This window comes from Pieris brassicae, chromosome 2 (genome assembly GCF_905147105.1).
Source record: "Pieris brassicae chromosome 2, ilPieBrab1.1, whole genome shotgun sequence".
In the NCBI taxonomy this organism is placed as follows: Eukaryota; Metazoa; Arthropoda; class Insecta; order Lepidoptera; family Pieridae; genus Pieris; species Pieris brassicae.
In genome coordinates this window covers 10,705,795-10,725,222 of record NC_059666.1, presented here as the reverse complement: position 1 = coordinate 10,725,222, position 19,428 = coordinate 10,705,795, and the positions used below count along the sequence as shown (strand labels likewise).

Sequence of the window (19,428 nt, the reverse complement as noted above, 5' to 3'; positions counted from 1 at the left end):
GTCTCAATTTTCCGTACACCAAAGCGTCGCAAGCACAATCATATTACATTAATAAGCCTACACCTTACCTATCCAGGTACAAAGTGCTACAGCAACCAAACACTGTTATACAAACATATGTATTACAGTGATAGAAATACCACTAAAGCCACACAAATTTGTATCGGAATGACTTTGTCACGTGACCATTAAACTTATTAAACGCAAAATAATGTCGTTGAGCATACATTTTCGCACCTTTATTCACAAAGATAAAAGTTTTAAAATAAAGGCCTTGATGTATTAAGTCCTTGATGCTTCGTATCGAGAGGCTTATAGTTCCGATAGTCTTGATCCTTCGAAGCCTTCATCTTTTTCCTTGGAGAGGCTTGAAGGTTTTTGAATTAATATGTTCACATATGCAAGTTCTATAAGAAATGAAGATATAGAACAAAGTGAGTTTCTAAAGTTGTGTATTAATACTCGTTTTTTTTTATATTTATCAGGAGGCTGTGGGCTTACCTTATGTTAAGTGATATGGCACTGTGAACGCCTCAAGAATTGGTACGTTCTTTTCTTGAAGGACTGTAAGTAGAATACTTCAGTGGGCACACTCCATTTGAAACAGACATTGAGGTGATACGTTTATGTCCCTAAAGTTTATACATGACATTCAATGTCACATTAACCAAAAGTATTAAATAACAATAATTCTTCTCAAGCTTAAGCGACGAGAAATGTATTAAGAGATAATTATTTTCAATGAGTACGAAGAGAAAAAAGCTATTCGTGAATTAATGACAAAAATGTTGTGAAATCTGAGATATAACGTAGACCTACGTAGACTAATAAAATGAGCGTCGGAATAAATCTGATTTTCAAATTGCAACTGGCATTATCAGGCAGACAGACAATCCCATCAGCCAAATATCCGTTTAGCCTAAAAGGATCAGCGCACTAGACTTCCTGTCTGCGGCTGTGACGTCACATTTGGTACTTGGAATGCAAAGCGGCTCTCGATGTTTTGGCTAGTCTCGATAGAGGAAAAAGTTTTCTTTGTTCATGTTATTATATTTGGCATCTATTTATTGCAACAGCATGATTGATGTACTCTTGCCTCGGTCTTTGACGATAAAAATTGTCGTTACATCCTTTAAAGGTGCCTGGGCCTCAGATTTCTGTATCTGTGTCGTGATCTTTTGTTTTCTTTCTAATAGGTGATCAACCTTTTGTGGCTTCAACGCCGTCTATGGCATGACGGTTTCCTAACGACGATATCTTTCACAGTACGAACGAATGTTAAATGCGCACATAGATAGTCCATAGGTCCATAGGTGTACCACCTCAGGCATGAGAGTCGCGCGCTGGTACCATGCGAATTGAAAATACTGCTATCAATATCAAAGTCAAACTTTTATTAACAGCTAATGTGGTTATACTCAAAACATCAAACAACTATCCTATTATTCATAAACATTAAAATATAATATTTCAGCTCACGTGAGACATTTTTTATAGAACAGGGGACAAACGAGCAAAAAGCTCATCAGATGTTAAGTGATACCGCCCATGGACACTCTCAATATCAGAGGGCTTTTAACAATTGGTACGCTCTTTTCTTGAAGGACCCTGATTCGACCATCCACCGCCCCGGTAGCGTTTTAGTACATTGTTATGGTTACCATAGTAACCCTTTGTTATATAAAGTAGTCACGTTATTTTCAGATATAAAATTTAGGAATTATTCAAGACGACACTAATTTAACTTTCAGTTAAACACTTAAATATAATTAATCCGTAAAATCGTGGTAAATGGTATCACCAAAAACGTAGTACAAATAGCACTTGACTATTAAATTAAATTAGAATCGCTGATCTGCTTATATAGACTCAATTTGAATTAAATGGAAATGTATATTTGGAATGTTGAATTACTAATAAATTATCTGTATTAAAGTGTTAGGGATCGATTCCACCTACCACCATATACATTATCGCGATGCTAATAGTGTATAACCAGTACATAACATTTTGTTTCAATATACTGATGAGTAAATAGATAAATATATCAAGTAAAGATTGCCTCTAGCAGCTCCTGACAATTGTCATTTCTTACCCATCAAAGTGGAAATTTAAAAGAGACGGAAAGTTTTTACCAGTACCTCTAACTCACTCTATGCCCTTGGATTTGGGAACTTGAAGAAAAAGAAGAAAACTAAACGTTAACTTAAATGTTGACGTTCATTACAAATGCTTTTTCAATACATTTTCGCTATATACTCCTTTTAATGGTAGTATAGAAGATATAAATTATTTATTTATTGCAAGTATATAAATAATACTTATTGTAAGTATTAAGCTAGCTCATCACATAGACTCTTCGTCTGTGGTTCTCTGTAAATGGATTGGGCTGGCAGGTAGGCAGGTTCCTTTAAATATTATTAAATTCCGAAATATTAATTGTTTTACAGGGAATTTAATCTAGAATTATAGCCCATAGACTTTAGGGTGGCATTACCCTTAACTAAACATAAAAAAAGTAGATTAAGTTAACTAAACGATTGTTGCTGGACAACTATTTTAATATTGCGTACAAACGTTGTTTTGTTGAGTGTAATAACTTCTGTATTTAAGGGAAGAAATATATTTACTTGCAAAAAAGGCGTGGCTCGTATATAGCTGATAAACTCCAGAAATAGAGTTACGAATAATTTATGAATGCCTCACAATAGCACTTTATAACTTTAACGTTACTTTGATCCATCACTTCTTTAATCAAATTCGCAATTTTTGGGCATTTTCCACACATCTCTGTACCTTAGATGAAGGATTGTATTAATACTAGTAAAGGCGAAACAAAACTGTCGTTTTCAATTGAAAAAATATATCTATACATAGTCCATTTATTGAGCTAAAACACGAAGAGGCAAGTATAGTATCAAATTTTAATTTAGCACAAAGAATATTGAATTTATGAAAGAGACGTATCAATCAATCAGTGGCGCGACAACTTTTTTAGGTCTGGGTCTCAGATTTTTATATCTGTTTCATGATCATTTGTAAATCTAATAGGCAAGTATGTGATCAGCCTCCTGTGCCTGTCACACGCCGTCGATTTTTTGGGTCTAAGGCATGCCGATTTCCTTATGATGTTTTCCTTTACAATTCGGGCGAATGTTAAATGCACACAAAGAACGAAAGTCCATTGGGATAGGGGAACGAACCTACGACCTCGGGGATGAGAGTCGCACGCTGAAACCACTAGACTGCTTACAAAAGACGTATCAATTTTTTTTTTGTAAAATAAATTTAACAATAAGACATTTCGAATTTATTTTTATATATAACGGGCAAACGGGCAGGCCGCCCATGTACACTATTAGCTTACACTAAGATTCACTATTAGTTCGAGTGTGAAATAATAAGATAAATGAATACTAAAATTGTTATTTATAAAAACAATTCAAAGATCATAAAGCCATCGTTTTGGTTATAAAAATCAAAACATTCGTGAGTACGAACTAAATCTCCGTGGGTTTGGGCGGGAGCCAGTGAAATGACATGTTCTATTCTGGATATCAAGGAAAACCGTGTTTTCTGTTTATGTAAACAATTTATTTTCATACATTCAAAATTCTTAAAGTGCCTGGAGACACTCTCGTTTGTCAAAAACTTATGGACTTTGTCATACGGGATACAAAAGGAGTCTTATGACAATGAACCTTAACCTGATTTTTAGGCAAGTATTACCAGCCCCTGGTGCCTGACACACGAGTTTTGGGTCCACCTACATTGTTCTTCTTCACCGAAGGAGCTTGTATGTACATCGACAGATCAAGGCAAGGCTTGTGAATATCACATACCTAGTACTATAATTATCTAATTTAATTTGAATTATTGCAATCATCTCAATGTTTCGCGTCATTCAGTAGGTGTTGACATAATTGTTTGTCAAATGCATCGAAATAATACTCAAGGTTGCATTGCAAATAAATAATACTGTATTTACAAGTTTAAAAGGCTACATCGCATTTAGGAACGAACTGGCCGAGTATATACGTAGGTACTACAGTAGGCTTTAACTAATTTTAATAATAACCTAATTATACTTAAAGCAGTGTTGGCCTAGTAGTTTAAGCGTGCGACTCTCATCCCTGAGGTTGTAGGTTTGATCCCCGGCTGTGCACCAATGGACTTTCTTTCTATGTGCGCATTTAACATTAGCTCGAACGGTGAAGGTAAACATCGTGAGGAAACCGACATGTCTTAGACCTAAAAAGTTGGCGTGTGTCAGGCACAGGAGGCTGATCACCTTCTTACCCATTAGATTGAAAAATAACATATAACAGATTCAGTCTGAGGCCTAGACCTAAACAGGTTGTAGTGCCACTGATATATACGTATACGAAGGTTTTTTTGATTAGTGAAAAAACATTCTTATTTCTTAGGAATCATAGGTTTTTCTTCATGGCTAAATGAATTAATGTTAATGGTCGCATTCTAATAATCGCTTGTAACTATGATCCGATGATATACACGGGATAAAAGTCGTCATTCCGTTGGACCAATCGTAATTGAAGGCGCTTCTGATTCACTATCTCACCCAACAATAAAATATCTTAAAACAACAAATTAAACACAAATAATTTCGATAAGATTCAACTCGCTATATAGTACAAAAACACTAAAAACAAAAGTGAGTTGTATGTGATTCATAGGGCATATATTTTTGCAGACGGCGCCAACAAAAAGACGGCTATGTTATCGCAGGATGACTACTTGAGTATGACACGATATATTTATGGAACATATTTTATGTAGGCCTAAATAAAAAGGAAAGTACAGATTTTATGTATTTATTAACATTTCGTAGCATAAATATAAATACAATTGAAATAATTAAATAAAAAGTAGGGCAACTGGCGGCCATATTGATTTCGAGCGACGTCTTCCAGGAAACCACTGAGAGAAAAAAAATTGAGCAAAAGCAAGAAGTGCAAAAATATATAAGTTATATAGATAGTTTTTTAGACAAAACAAATCAAGTAAAACTTATATAAACAGTGATCAGGATAATATTAAAAATAGATTAAAAAAATACATGACAAAGTGCACATATATCACAATAATTTCAGATCATTTTCACATCAGTTAGTACGAGAGTTGTGGACAGGTAGTTTGTAGAGATTTAAAGAATGATAGAGAAGTTAAATTAATAAATCTGCAAACATACTTCAAAACAGTTCTCTACACGTGAGTAATATTTATAAACAGAATGGCATGCGCAATTATATTTTTGTGATAAATACGTTGTTAATTTTTCATATTAGATAACACAGAGTGTTGTATACCCATAAAATCTGAAGTCTGTGTTTGTATGTAGTCTATTATTTGTTGCAAAGTAAAAATTGTAAACTAAACTGTCACTAAAACAAAATCCTGTAATTGACATCGGAAAGCTTCAGCGGAGGGTACAAAGTCCATGGCAAACTGATTCGTTAATAGGAAAGGAACCCGAAATCGAGTTAAGTGCGTATTCTTCCCGTACCTGTGTATGTACTTGTCTACATATCTCAAGAGCTATTGAATGTTTAAAGAAATATTGTAAACTATACCCGGGTCATTGAAAGAAAATCGACGAGTTGTGGCCGATCATGATTTATAAAAATAACAGAAATACAGAAACAAAAGGAGTGTTTATTATAGTACTGGGGGGCTTACGACTACGTTGCAGGCCTTTTAAGAATTGTTACGCTCATTTCTTGGAGGATCAAAAGTAAGTCGAATTGGTTCGGAAATACTTCAGTCAGCAGCTAGTTCCAAATAGCGGTGGTGCACGGCAACGTCAACGTGATACGGGTGGAATATCGTATGGACCTCCGTCTATTAAACTCAGCTCCAGGTAATCCGAACAACTAATCTGAACAAACTCCTTGGAATGTGTTAAACGATCCAGAGAGACCCCAGATCTCTACCCTAAACCAAAGGATTAACGTGCTCAGAGAGGTTGAAAAATGGAACATCAGTACTTTTGCCTAAATCTTTTCATTACTACATACGGCGCGTAAATGGTAAATAACTCCACCCAGTTTTAAGATCGTAAAATCTTCGCAATGATTTCTGCAACGTTTTACATACAATGTAAATATCGCTAAATGTATCCGGCGATTCATCGTGTGGCTATTTTAGTTTAATCTTCACGCCTACTTAATACTTCTGTAAACAGTATTACTGTTTATGTGTCCGTGTACAGTAAATATATAAATATTTTAAAACCAATTAAGCGCGGAAGCCAAAAAACAAAATATATTGAAATTACTTTAACTAAACTATTACGTACAATAATTACACTTAATTAAATATGACAATTGAATTGGCCCGATATGAGGTACACGATCAAAAAGCTTTCGATTTTAATATGGAATCTCGCTGTTGGCCTTAAGGGCCTTTACAGCTGAGCTCGAGCTATTTTGGTGAGCATAGCTCGACCGGGATGGGCGTTTTCCCGTGACTAACTTAAGGGCGTCTCCTGTGAGACTCGGACCTCAGCCTGGGCCGTCGCGGGGTGGTCAATCACCTGGAGGGCAGGACGGAGCTTTCGATGTCTGTTGTCCGCTTACTTTTCTAATGGCTTTTGCGTTAGAGGGGTGCAGGTATTACTTATGCTGGGCAAAGGATATGTAACAAAACTAGTGAATTGTTATATGTAATTTTAAATCGATTGTTAACAAATCGCAGTTTGTTGTTATGTATACTCTTTTGCATTCTACATATTTCTATTGTCAGATTTTTCTCTGTGGTCCAGGGCTGAACTGTTTATTATACAAAATAGAATTCATTATCAAAAAACACGTATATTAGACTATCGCGCAATATGCTTAAAAAGAGCCTGAGCCAGAGCCTGCATCATCACACATAAGCACACCTCACATACACACCCTCGTTATATACAATCTATATTTTTTAAGAAATTCTATTATTTTTATATCAAGATAACGAGAATGAAGGCTCACATAGACGTAGGTTCACACATTTTCATTCATACCAAGAGAAATATATAGGTAGGCCGAAAGTCGTAACTATTCCCAACACAATAAAATGTACAAATCACTAATTTTAATAGTCCAACAACCGCAACATTTCGTTATGTAACACTTTAAGCACTTGCAACAATTTTAATTGTACCATAACAAGTGGTTTGGCAGAAATATTTTCAATTTATTGTTTTGACATATCGCACCTCGAATACTTTATGCACTGTCAACAACCGTATAATAACGGAAATTCGAAATCCGGCAAGACAAAAAGGCAAGAAAGAAAAAAACAAAGGCTGTTTAGATCGTAAATGCTCATAATATCGTAGCGTGCGTTTTCCATATCCCGGTATGCGTTTTATTGATCAGCCATGGCATGGAGTTATCAAATTGGATAATGAGACAATTACAGCGTCGAAAGCTCGGAATCACCAACAGTGAAAGATGGCCTTGGATTAAAGATGACAAGTAATTATTATTAATCCTACAACTAATATTTTAGAAAATATTTACTCTAGTAGGTTCAGCGTGCTGCTTTCATCAGTAAGGTCGTAAGTTCGATCCCCGGCTGTGCACCAATGTATTTTCTCTATTCTCTTCTATGTGCGTATTTAAGATAAGCACGAACGTCGAAGGAAAACATCGCGAGGAAACCCCCGGCTAGTGTTAGAACCAAAATATCGACGGTGTGTTTTAGGCACAGGAGACTGATCACCTACTATAAGATTGGCAAATAATCATGAAGTAATTACTCAACTCTATTAAAGTAACTTTACGACTTCGTCGCTAAAATAAGCCATAGTCTCTTACTCTTTAGTTCTTTGGAACTTTCAAGATGAAAAGGATATTATATTTTTTTATAGATCAGGGAAACCGGGTAGGAGGCTCATCTGATATTATGTCATATGATCTTTATATCAATTAAGTGATACCGCTGCCCATGATTCGGATTCTACCTATGATGAAACACAGTTGCAGGTAATAATCCAAACAAAATTTCTTTTGTATTAAGTCTCTCACGTTAAAAAAATTATCATCTTGTATTAAGAAATAAAGTTCTTTAAACGAATTTAAAATGTAAATCAAGACGTCAAAATGTGTCACAACTAGAAGCATACTCGTAATTTTATAATTTTGTGTTTTTATTATATACAAAGGCTAAAGTTATTAGTATTTAAAGCAGCCTGAGCTTTAAAAATATTACATTTTGTGTTTGTTAAGTTCGTTTTATACAATAGAAATCAGTACAAGTATAAAGTTAGGTAATTGCTCGGAGCCGGTACAGTGTACAGATGTCTAATTGTATTCTCTGCCACAGGAAATATTCACGGAGATGAAATATTCTCTCTACAGCTGTTAAATGCAAGTAGGTAATTTTTAGATTTTTTATTAAAGATTTGATTTTTGATGTCTGAAAACGTATCCGCTTTCATTATTTTTATTTATAATTTAAATAGCTATCTAATTAGGCAAAATAATGTTTTTTTCCTTATCACTCATATATACAAAACATGTTCCTCCAAACATTATTTCAGTATTGGTTTCTCTGTTATTTCGTGCACACGTATAGCCTACCCCAGATTTGCTACATTTAAATATATTTATTTACGTAGTGTTGGGTTTATATAAAAAAAAACAATTAAAAATTAATAATACCGTGACCGCTTTTGTCATACTCTCTAAATTGACGATTCAGAAACGCGACTTTCAGCGAACATGACACTGGTGCTACTCAAATCGAAACATATACATTTTATATATTTACTGACGTTAATATAATGTATAATACATACCAATAATTATACATTCAACCCCAAACTTCCATTGTCCCATAAGCCATTACCATGGCAGTAGCCGATTACTAATTAGTATGCGATAATGTTTATCTTAACGAGCGGATCATTTGCTATGCCGCTGATAATGTCACCGGAGCATTTTCATACTTTCGGTGACTTTGTTTTGGTTAAGAACATATCAAACACCCTGAGGTTATCGAAATCACAAGAAATTTTAAAAATCCTTAAACCCTTTCGTTTAAATAAATAAAATATAGTAATAGTAATCTAGTAAAATCGCACACATAGTGCTAAAGATATTATTCGTAGATTTTTATATGACGAAGTATTATTCTTATATAAACAATGAAAGACATGCAGAAGTCTAACTCTAGTGCCGGTATGAAGAGTACCAATTTCGACGATTATTTTTCGATTAAGGTCTCCCTAATATCCGATTTCGTTATTTCCAGGTTGGTACAAATTGTTCCCCCAGTATTTTAAAAAATAAAATAATTAGTGGCGCTGCAACCTTGTTAATTCTGGGGTTCAGATTTATGTATCTCTTTCGTGATCATCTGTCAACCTTATACGCAAGTAGGTGATCTGTCAATCTCATACGCAAGTATCTGCCTCCCGTGCGTGGCATCGGGTCCAAGGCAAACCGATATCGTTTCCTCACGATATTTTTCTTCACCGTGCGACCGAATTTTAAATGCACACAGAAAGTGCATTTGTGCACAGCTGGGGATCGAACCTACGACCTCAGGGATGAGGGTCCCACGCTGAAGCTACTAGCTCAACACTGCTAGTAAAAAGTAAAACTGTAAGTATTATATGTTTGTAATATTCAAAACAATCCAGAAGAGTTTTTTTTTATTTCGACTATCTTAAATAAGAAAAAAGTTTACCACACTAAATTATATACAGCAAAAATTTTACCAAAACAAATAAGGTTTGACAACATCATAGAGAATGGGCTGAATACAACGAGGTCAACGCGATCCATCCTATCCTATAATCCCTGAGACCTGCCATTTATCACAGCTTTCCAATATTATTTACCCACCTTTACGTAAACGAATACTCGCAAATTGGATTACTAAGACCGTTGAGGTGATACCTAATTAGTGTTATTACGTAAACTGAATTCTATATATACCACAGCTTTAGACTATTTGTGTTGGACCAAGTGCCCATTACTTGTAATTTTAAGATTTATATACCAATTAAGAAAATAATTACAAATCGTTTTTAATATATACATATACGAGGAGACAAGTCCTAAATATATCTATTAAAATATTATGCACAAGATTAACAATCATTGTTATTAAAGCTTTATTAATACAATAATTGTTTAGTTTAATTAGTATAAGAAACACAACAAGTGTTAGTGTAAGTTCTGCGAAATTAAGGCTAGTTGTTTTGTAAGTGTTCTAGTATTTGTATTTATAGTAAATGCCTCGTCTATATTTTCCCAATTATCTTTAATTTTAATTACAATAATCATGAGGTCGTATTGAGTCTGCATTCAAATATATGTATATCCAAAAACTCCCATAATGGGTAATGGGATATAATATACCGAAAAACCCCGACTTTAATCGAAAAACTGGATGATTTATGAAAATTAATGTGTCCATGAAAAATCTTTATAAAGAAAGCAATAAAGCGTCATAGGACAAAGTAACATGATTAACTGTCTCATATTTTTATCAAAACTAATGAACTCTGATCTTAGAAGTCAAATAACTGACATAGTTATGAGGTGAGACTGTTTTATCACTATATTTTTGCGATCAAAGTAACAACAATTAAACCTCATTTTTCCTTGAAACAATACTTAAAATTTTATACAATTTTTTTTTCAAGGATAGGATAAGCTTCCTTCAACTAGCTTCTTCTCATATCTTAAGCATTTTTGTCCCAATATTTTCCACCAAATTCTTTAAGCTCGACAGCCCACGATGCAAGAGAGTGATCACTTTCCACGATTTTATCCTGTTTGTCTATGCGAGCGATATGCCCCATTTCCACTTAAAAGGAAAATTGAAAGGGATAGTGCTTTTCTTCTCTTTCTTATATCTGTACTTGTTTTGTCCTTAAGTTTTAAATCTCAATATAAAACTTATTAATAACAAATCTGCTGCAACACTCATGCTCTTAGATAGCCGTCTGGTTCATTTATCGTTTGCATTTACTACCTGTTATGTATCAATATTGACGTGTTCAATTATAAGTAAATCAATTCATATATTTTGTTTATTTATTTGGTACTCCTACAGTTAATTGAAATTATGTAAAAAAAGAACAATTATACTATAGATATAGCCAAATATGAAATATATATATACAAAAATATTCACGTTCATGATAGTCAGAAATGACATAAACAACAGAAGATTAAATACTGTTACTTTTATTGTTACATAATTATTCTTTATAAACAAGATGTGAATCTGTTCGACGTCTTGGTAGACAATGTTTTGTTAAGTTGTTAAGAAACACATGGTAAGTGTATAAAAATTCAGGTACTTAGTAGCTAGGCTAGATGTTAAATGATGTTTATAAAAAAAAAATATTTTAATAGGCAAGTCATGTCGGAAACCGCATATCAAAACTTAAAATTCAAAGTCAAGAACTACTAGCGTCAATCCATTTGTCATGTCCCATATGTCAAAAAATGTATTGACTTATGACATAGTTCATTCTAAATCTCTAATCTCGCGCTGAGACAGGCTTACCATACGAGGAAGTTAAATTCGTAAAACAAATTTCACGCAGAGCCGAGTTCGACACGACCAAAAGCCGCAACAAACGCCCAAAGCTTGTACTGGCCGAACGATGAAAACGTTTTTATCGTCTGTGCAACGTTCAGTAGACCCTGACCGTTATGGATTCTTGTATAGAGGCCGATAAAATCGAACGCATTGTGGCCACTTGGACAAGGGCCAAAAGGCGGACGTCTACGACACATTGCCAAGTACATGTAACATGTAAGCGATATTAATTGATCATATTCCAAAATTGAGAACTCCCGGATTATGTTATCACAAATCAATCAATTTCAATCGAATATTGGCATCGGTTTTATTCCGTATAATATTTCTTTAACAGAACCATAGACAGGGTTATGTTTTCTTCTTTGCCGATGAGGAATAAGTGATACCTGTATCTTATATTCCATAATAAACATATATTTTTCTATTTAGATTTAATTTTACACTTAAACATGTTGATATTTCTATCTCAATCTTTTTAGGTATCTGTGTGGGGTTTTTCGGCAAAGGCCTCATCGAAATCCCACCATTTCTTCTAAATTGTCTCACCCATTTTTGTTTATCATACCTTGAGAACCAGTTTCGTGCTACGGCCATTTTCACTTAAGTTTATTTATTTTTATAGTAGCATTTGCTAACTTAATGACATATATAACATCAATTTATATAAATAAATAATTGAAAAATGATGTTTAATTTTCTTGTTTTGTTTTTTGTTACGTATTAAGTAGTAATAAATATATGTGTAGTATATTTTTCATTTGCTTTTCATTCTATTGTCTTAACACTTTACGACTTAACTACAAAGCCTTAATAGAACCTTACCTGACTTGTTCATGCTTCTGTATGTAGATCTTATGAAACTGGCCTTCAACAGGCGAAATGATGTCATTCTTCATCTCCATGGCAACGTGTTGTGGTAGTACAGATAACAGCAACCTTTCCTACAAAGTACAAGTACTATTTATAATATATATCTAAAAATAGATAAACTTTATTGCATTTAAACGGCTTCCAGCTAAAGACAAATGACTGTAAAAACGATCTATTGAAAAGACTAAAGTGTATTTTACCCACATTTCGCATAATACAGTATACTGTATAGCATATAACTTCTTACAGTATTCACCGAAGGACTCATTCGTCTTGCTCTGTCAAATTGTCTGTCAAATTACGTTTAAACCGTATTCTAACATAGATACATTTTAAATTTAATGTCAGAACTGTCCTTTTCTCTATGTACCAAGCACGATCTATTTATTAATATATATTACTAACCAGCTTTTCGTTCTCATCTTCCATATCAAGACGGGCAGCTATACAGTTCCGTGTGTCGAGGAAGGCTCTTCTCTGGGCGGTTTCCATCAATGAATGCATCAAGGCTCCCACCACGTTCACGCAAATAAATACGACTATATTGCCCACCATCTACAATAAAAAATAGGAAATAAAAGAATAATTTAAAGAGCTGTCTAGTGACTTTACGGACTTTCAAACATAAGTTGCACCTTCGATTACCAGAATTAATCGTAACAATGGTTAGTACAATACAGGGTATCTTAACCAGTCTGACGTCTCAGAGGCAAAACTTACTAGATGCCTATTAAGATGTTTAATGAAACCGCTGTAGATATGCTCTTTCGTCGGAGGCTTTGAGGACTTATGAAACTTCATACATAATGTTGATGAAGCTTAATAAATCAACGAAAAACTAAAATTCTTTTGCACACAGTTTAAATATTCGTAAATGAAATAAGGGATATTCATCAAAGATTCGCTGACAACAGAAACACAATTATCAAAATTCAAAATAAATTGAGGAAAAAATCCACATAAATACGAATTCGTAAATAACGTTGACACGTGATATTAACAAGATCTTCGCGCTCATATAATAGATAGCTTCAAAACATTTCAAATTAGCTTCCATTGAACGGGCCTCCCATTATAATACGTTCAAAAGACGAATATTTATTGAGTGTAATTGAATTTCAGATTCAGGTTCTGATGAATTCAATTTATTGGAAATGAATAATAAATTATATTTCATATTTTTCTTTGCTTTTGTTATGCGTTGTATATGTAAATGTATGTAATCAAACATTTGAGTGTTTCGATACACATTTGAAAAAATATAAAACTTTCAAAATGCATCATCAAATTATGCTAAAAAGCAAAACACTTGTCACTTTAAGAAATACCCAAAGGGCTTTAAAGTGGCTAAAACAGTTATGCCTATGTCCTCTTGTTTGGAAGTATCCTTTCATACAAAAACATCACTTATTAAATGTGGCGTCTTCGAGTATAATAGTTGGGGCAAAAAATATAAAATTTCTTTTAAAAACAGGGGAATTACATCATCAAATTATGCCAGAAAGCAAATCACTTGTCACTTTAAGGAATACCCAAATAGCTTTAATGTGACTATAACAGTTTCCCAATATGATTACTCCTTTTATTTGAAAAAAAATATAAAAAACATCACTTTTCTAATGTGGTTTTCGAGTAATTGAATAACATATTAAGAAACCCATTCAATGAATTGACAACATCTTTGAAGTCAGATTAACTAGTCAGAGACGAATTAATACACTTAAACTTCTAATTTTATTTTCGGTAGAAAAAAATCTCGAAAAAGCGTGGGCTCCCAATTCTGTGTGCATGCATAATAACTGATCAGAGATTTCAGATAAGCGGAAATGGCGCATCAAAAGATATTAAGGACAGAAACTGCCATAGCTAATAGCTACTAAAGATAACGATCAACAGCACTAACGTCAAACATTGACAGCGGCGAATAGATCAATTTGACAGCTGACAATTCACAGGCTGGCTGATTGATCATGTGCCATTTGCAGAATAATTTTTACTGGCCATTTGTAATATATCGATAGTAGATTAGATGAATAATTCATGTTTAATCGCTGTGGACATAGCTGATGTCTTTATCTGATAAGTAATAAATCAGATGTCTGACCCCCGAATACGGTTAGAGGCTTACTAAGTGCGAAATCCAGAAATGGCATTTTTCCTTGGTTTTAGATTATTTTTTTTACTGTCTGTAATGCTTATTTTGAAGGCAAAGATTGTAAGATAAACAAGTATAATTAGGCTAATTATGTTTTATGAGTAAGTTTGTTGGAGATGTTTGAAAATTCATAGCTGTGAATTCAATTTATACATAAATGACATTACGCAAAGTATTCTACAACCATTACTATATATTCCACGTGACATTTTGTTATTTCGTCCTTACTAACGTACAAAACAATTAATTTGTTTATTTCTATTTTACTTTTAACACTATTTCTTGGTAAAGTGTTCAACAAATTGACGTTATCTAAAAACGCAAACAAGTTCTAAAAAGGGGAAACGAGAGATGTATCGGTAAATGAGTACAATTTGGCTCCCTGTCACGTACCAACTTCCCTAATAACACTCCCGTGAACTTCTAACTTGAATATCATGAAAAGGATTCATGTATTTGCTCAATTTGTTTACTTTTGTTGGGTCAAATTAAGATAACAACATAGAAAGTAGAATTAAGAAAGTTTTATTTATAAATTTATATTGATTAAAGATTTGTGTTGGAGCGTGGTAGGTTACGGTGAACCCAAGCTGGTGCTTTTCTGAACAAATAAGTATCGCAATATGAAATGATACCAGCGTTAAAGATACACTGCCACAGGCACAAGCTTTTTAAATTTGTTTAAAGTTTTTATTTATTAATTTTTAATTATTTTAACTATGTAGGTTAAAAAATTGTAACTACTGTTTATTTAATTGTTATGTTTTGTTTTAATAAACGAAATGTTATAAAAGAATAAATATAGTTTTATTTATACATTTATATTGATTAAATATTTAAGTTGGAGCCGGGTAGATAAATGACCCTAGAGCTGGTGCTTACCTGAACGAAGAAGTATCGCAATACAGCGAGGAAATGCTGCCAGCATTAAGACACTGCCACAAGGACCATTTTAATTACTAGGCAGGCTAATAACATTGTAAATGCTCTATACTCACATTAATATAAACGTTTTATCTGACCTATTTCTACATTAATTTAGACAAAACTGCCCAAACAGCGCGATATAAATCCTCATAAAGAGAAATTCTAATATTGCGTAGATTCATCGCCCCATGCCGTGTTAATCTAGCTGGGAAGGTCATTTAGGAACCAATAAAAAGCAATCTTTGTACACGGAATATATTGTGTATGTCATATAACATGCAAATTAAATTATAATTTCTCCTTTCTTCTTAAAGAGGTGAAGATTTATCTTTTACTCAATCGATATTTGAAAAACCTACACATATATATCCTTGTTGTATTTGAAGGCCTTGAGGATTTCAACAGTTGAGTCTCCGAAAGCACAAACCTCCAGTTTTAAGTAAAATATTTGTCTATCTTTTTCATCGCAGCGTAAGTTTTCATTAAAATATTTGATAATGAAACAAAAGATATGTTGCAGTGTTTATGTGCAATCAATGTCATTTTCTTTTCTTTTATATACACAGTTTGACAGAAAGGGACAGGGACGAGTACTTGTTTAACTGTGCTGTGAGTACAAGGATTTTTGATAAAATACTTAGATTTATGATTAAGGTGGTAAGAATCATCACTCAGAAACAGCTCGTCATTTCAGTTCCACTTAGTCTTTGATTAAACAATAATTTTCGCTTATCACAAAACCTTGTTTTGAGTTACTGAGGCTTAATCTACCCGCCTTAGAAACATTGATGTTATTTCTAAAACCGACCCTTGTTTTTCTAATAGAAATAATTATGTTGCCTATATAATTTGGTAATACATGACGCCAGCACAGAGAAGTTATATGCGAAAGCAGATTTCTAGTAGCCTAAGATTTCTAGTTAGTCGTCGTATTGACAAACCATCCTAAAGTTCATTCATTTATTTTCATAAATTACAAGGAGATTTTCTATATATAACATAATTTATGATTCTCGTTAAAAAAATAAAATCTACAAATCAAAAGCAATACTACCAATACACTTTCGACAGGTCCCCCTGGGGAGCTACAGTCAGTGCCTCGCTCTTTTTACAAGTTTCCATTTATTGGCAATGATACAAATAAAAAACATACAACTAAATTCCGTAGGCAGGTCCGGTCGATACCTATTCGACTCACACGTATAATCTCCTTCAACATCTTCGCTCAATTCTTTTCAATCCCAAAACTTCCTCATATATTCAAAATAACTTCAAATTCTCAGGTCCTTGTAACAATATGTTAGTCTCCTCTAATAGATGCTTATTAGAAATTGCATCTCACAGCTCATCCTTCTTAGGCAATTCGTTTAGGATCTCCGCATACGATTGGCTACCTCTTTTAAAACTCTTCTACATAAACATTTCTTAACCACATCCTATCCTGCTCAATCGTGACTTGTAATTCTTGTCTTTCTTATTCTTTAGAGAGAGATTAGCTTTTAGTTAGTACTTAATTTACTATTTTTTTTAGTGTTATCCCTTACTTATGTCATGTCATCCCCTTGTCATGAAAAGATCGCTTGCGAAGGTTGTTCCACATTGCCGGAGGTTGCCAAGAGGCAAAACTTTTGTAGAATACAAGCATTGGCGAAAACACAAGAGAGCGGCTCTCTACATTTCCGGCTTGTACAGTTGAAAATAGACAGACGCTCGCACCAGGTGGAAGTTACAAGAATATTTACTGCTACTGGTGTATTCGCTGCAGCACATTATAACTATTTAGTGATCCATGAAAGTACAGTGATTACAAGACGTTGGAAGAAGTATAGATGGTAGATGACTGCCATACATCGTAACAGAACAAGGTAAAATGAAACAACACACTACGGTTACTGCTGGCCGACAGGTGCAAGAGAGCGGGAATCTGGAGAGACTACCCGAGAACCTTTGATGTACCGACACGGAATGGATGGAAGGCGATCGGCAAGTTTCGTGTTCATTTGCCGAGGCTGTGAAGAGGGCTTAAGGCCGTATGTTTTATGTTGTTTGTTTTTGTATAAATGTAACGAAGTGTGAATAAATAAAAACAATAAGGTAACTTAACTTTAGGTGTGATTAAGGATAGTACATTCTTTTCTTCTGCACTAACATCATTATATAGAAATGTTGTAAGCGATAAATCTGTAAAGAAATTATTCTCAACTGATCTGATCGGCAACTGAGATCTTGAAAAAATATTTTTATTTTAAAAAGGCGCAATAACGAAACACATACAAACTAAAACACAATACGTCCTTGCGCATCCATGACAAGTGTGCACAACATTTAAAGAGAAACTTTACAATGATAAAAGAGAAAATAAATTATACATACAATAAACTGTATAATGTAATATATAAATACTTTGCAATTGTTATTATTGGTAACGGATCAACAGTGGCTGTAGCATCTTACGTCTCATGACATGGAGACCCTCATAAAATCGTTTACTATAATATATAATAGAACGCAGATAGATATGTATAGAGAAGTATTACAACCGACGTTGGTCCTCACTGTCCAAGAAACACATCAGTCCTTTTGTAAGTTCATCTATAAGACGAAATTCACTTACAACATTTGGTAAATCTATCACGTAAGACCGTATTTACAACTACGTAAATGTCTTAATTTTGCATACATCGCCATGACATTCACAGAAACATAGCTTTATAAATGACTAAATCAGTCTCTATAATATTAGTATAGATTAAATAGTTTGCATTTCAAAATAACTTTTAAAAATATTAATTTTATTATTTAAAAATTATCTTCTTACTTTAGACGACATTAACTAAAAACTACTATTTTTTTTATTACGTCTTTAAGTTGTACTAACTAAATGATAATAAATTATGATATATTAAACTAAAACGAGGTATATATTTGTGAATAAAACAAGGTCAAACAGTAGCACTCTAGATCCAAGCCAACATTAGAATGATGGATGGCTTCAATTAAAGTGATTATCTGAAAACCTAATTGGTAGTAATTAGTTATCTATTATAAATGGCTAATGATATGGACGATGCTTTGGTACAATATTTTGGATGACGCATTTCTGATAATTATTTTTATACATTTTTAAAAGTAAAACACATTTAATTCAAATAATCGACTGTATAAAGCTATAAAAAAGAGGATTCATTACATTGTTGCAAAATTTTAATTGCTATATTCATCATCATTAACATATAAGAAATTCTTAAGTTTTAAATTTCTTGCTCGTATACCTACTGCATAAAAACTCCGTGATAGAAATTGTATTCTTACCTGATTTTCAGAACGATTATTTCATAAATATCTATATATTTCTACATATCTATATATCATAATCTATCTATATATAATCTACTAAAATGGTCTCATCTTGGACCAGCTAATTTAAAACTTGTGAACAACGGAAATGTTTATTTATTAACACTTCGTTCCAAACAAAAGAAATATAATACAATAAAACTATAATTAAACGGCAACTGGGCCTTATCCCTTTTGATCGATCTCTTCCAGGAAACTACTGTGAAAAAAATAGATAATGTGAGCGAAAGTGCAAAACTACATAAGACGTATAATTAGACAAAACTAATGGAACTAACAAAATTAAATCTATGTAAACAGTGAAAGGGACAAAAAAGGTCACATGAAACGCGATAATTTTAGATAATAATAATTTTAGGTAAGTGGCATAAAAGCTATATGAATAAAAATGTATAGTATTAAAAGAAAGCTTGCTAGACTACTCAACTATTAATATCATAAACATGTTTATTAACTCGGTTGGTTGTGCACTTTCTGATGGACTTGGTGATACAAGAGATCAACTTCACGCCTTGACTGATAACAATCTTGACAAGTCTTACTTG

General features: G+C 33.4%; 1 protein-coding gene across 4 annotated transcripts in view; it reads right to left on the bottom strand.

Moving 5' to 3' along the window:
• LOC123720704 (Ca(2+)/calmodulin-responsive adenylate cyclase) overlaps window positions 1–19,428 on the bottom strand; it is an 85,547-nt gene that overhangs the window by 41,049 nt on the left and 25,070 nt on the right. For all 4 annotated transcript variants that reach the window (XM_045677415.1, XM_045677416.1, XM_045677417.1 and 1 more), the window contains exons 4-5: window positions 12,850–12,999; window positions 12,397–12,515 (exon numbers count right to left, since the gene is read on the bottom strand). In XM_045677415.1, coding sequence (XP_045533371.1) covers window positions 12,397–12,515; window positions 12,850–12,999 — 269 coding nt within the window. The remainder of the gene's footprint in view (window positions 1–12,396; window positions 12,516–12,849; window positions 13,000–19,428) is intronic.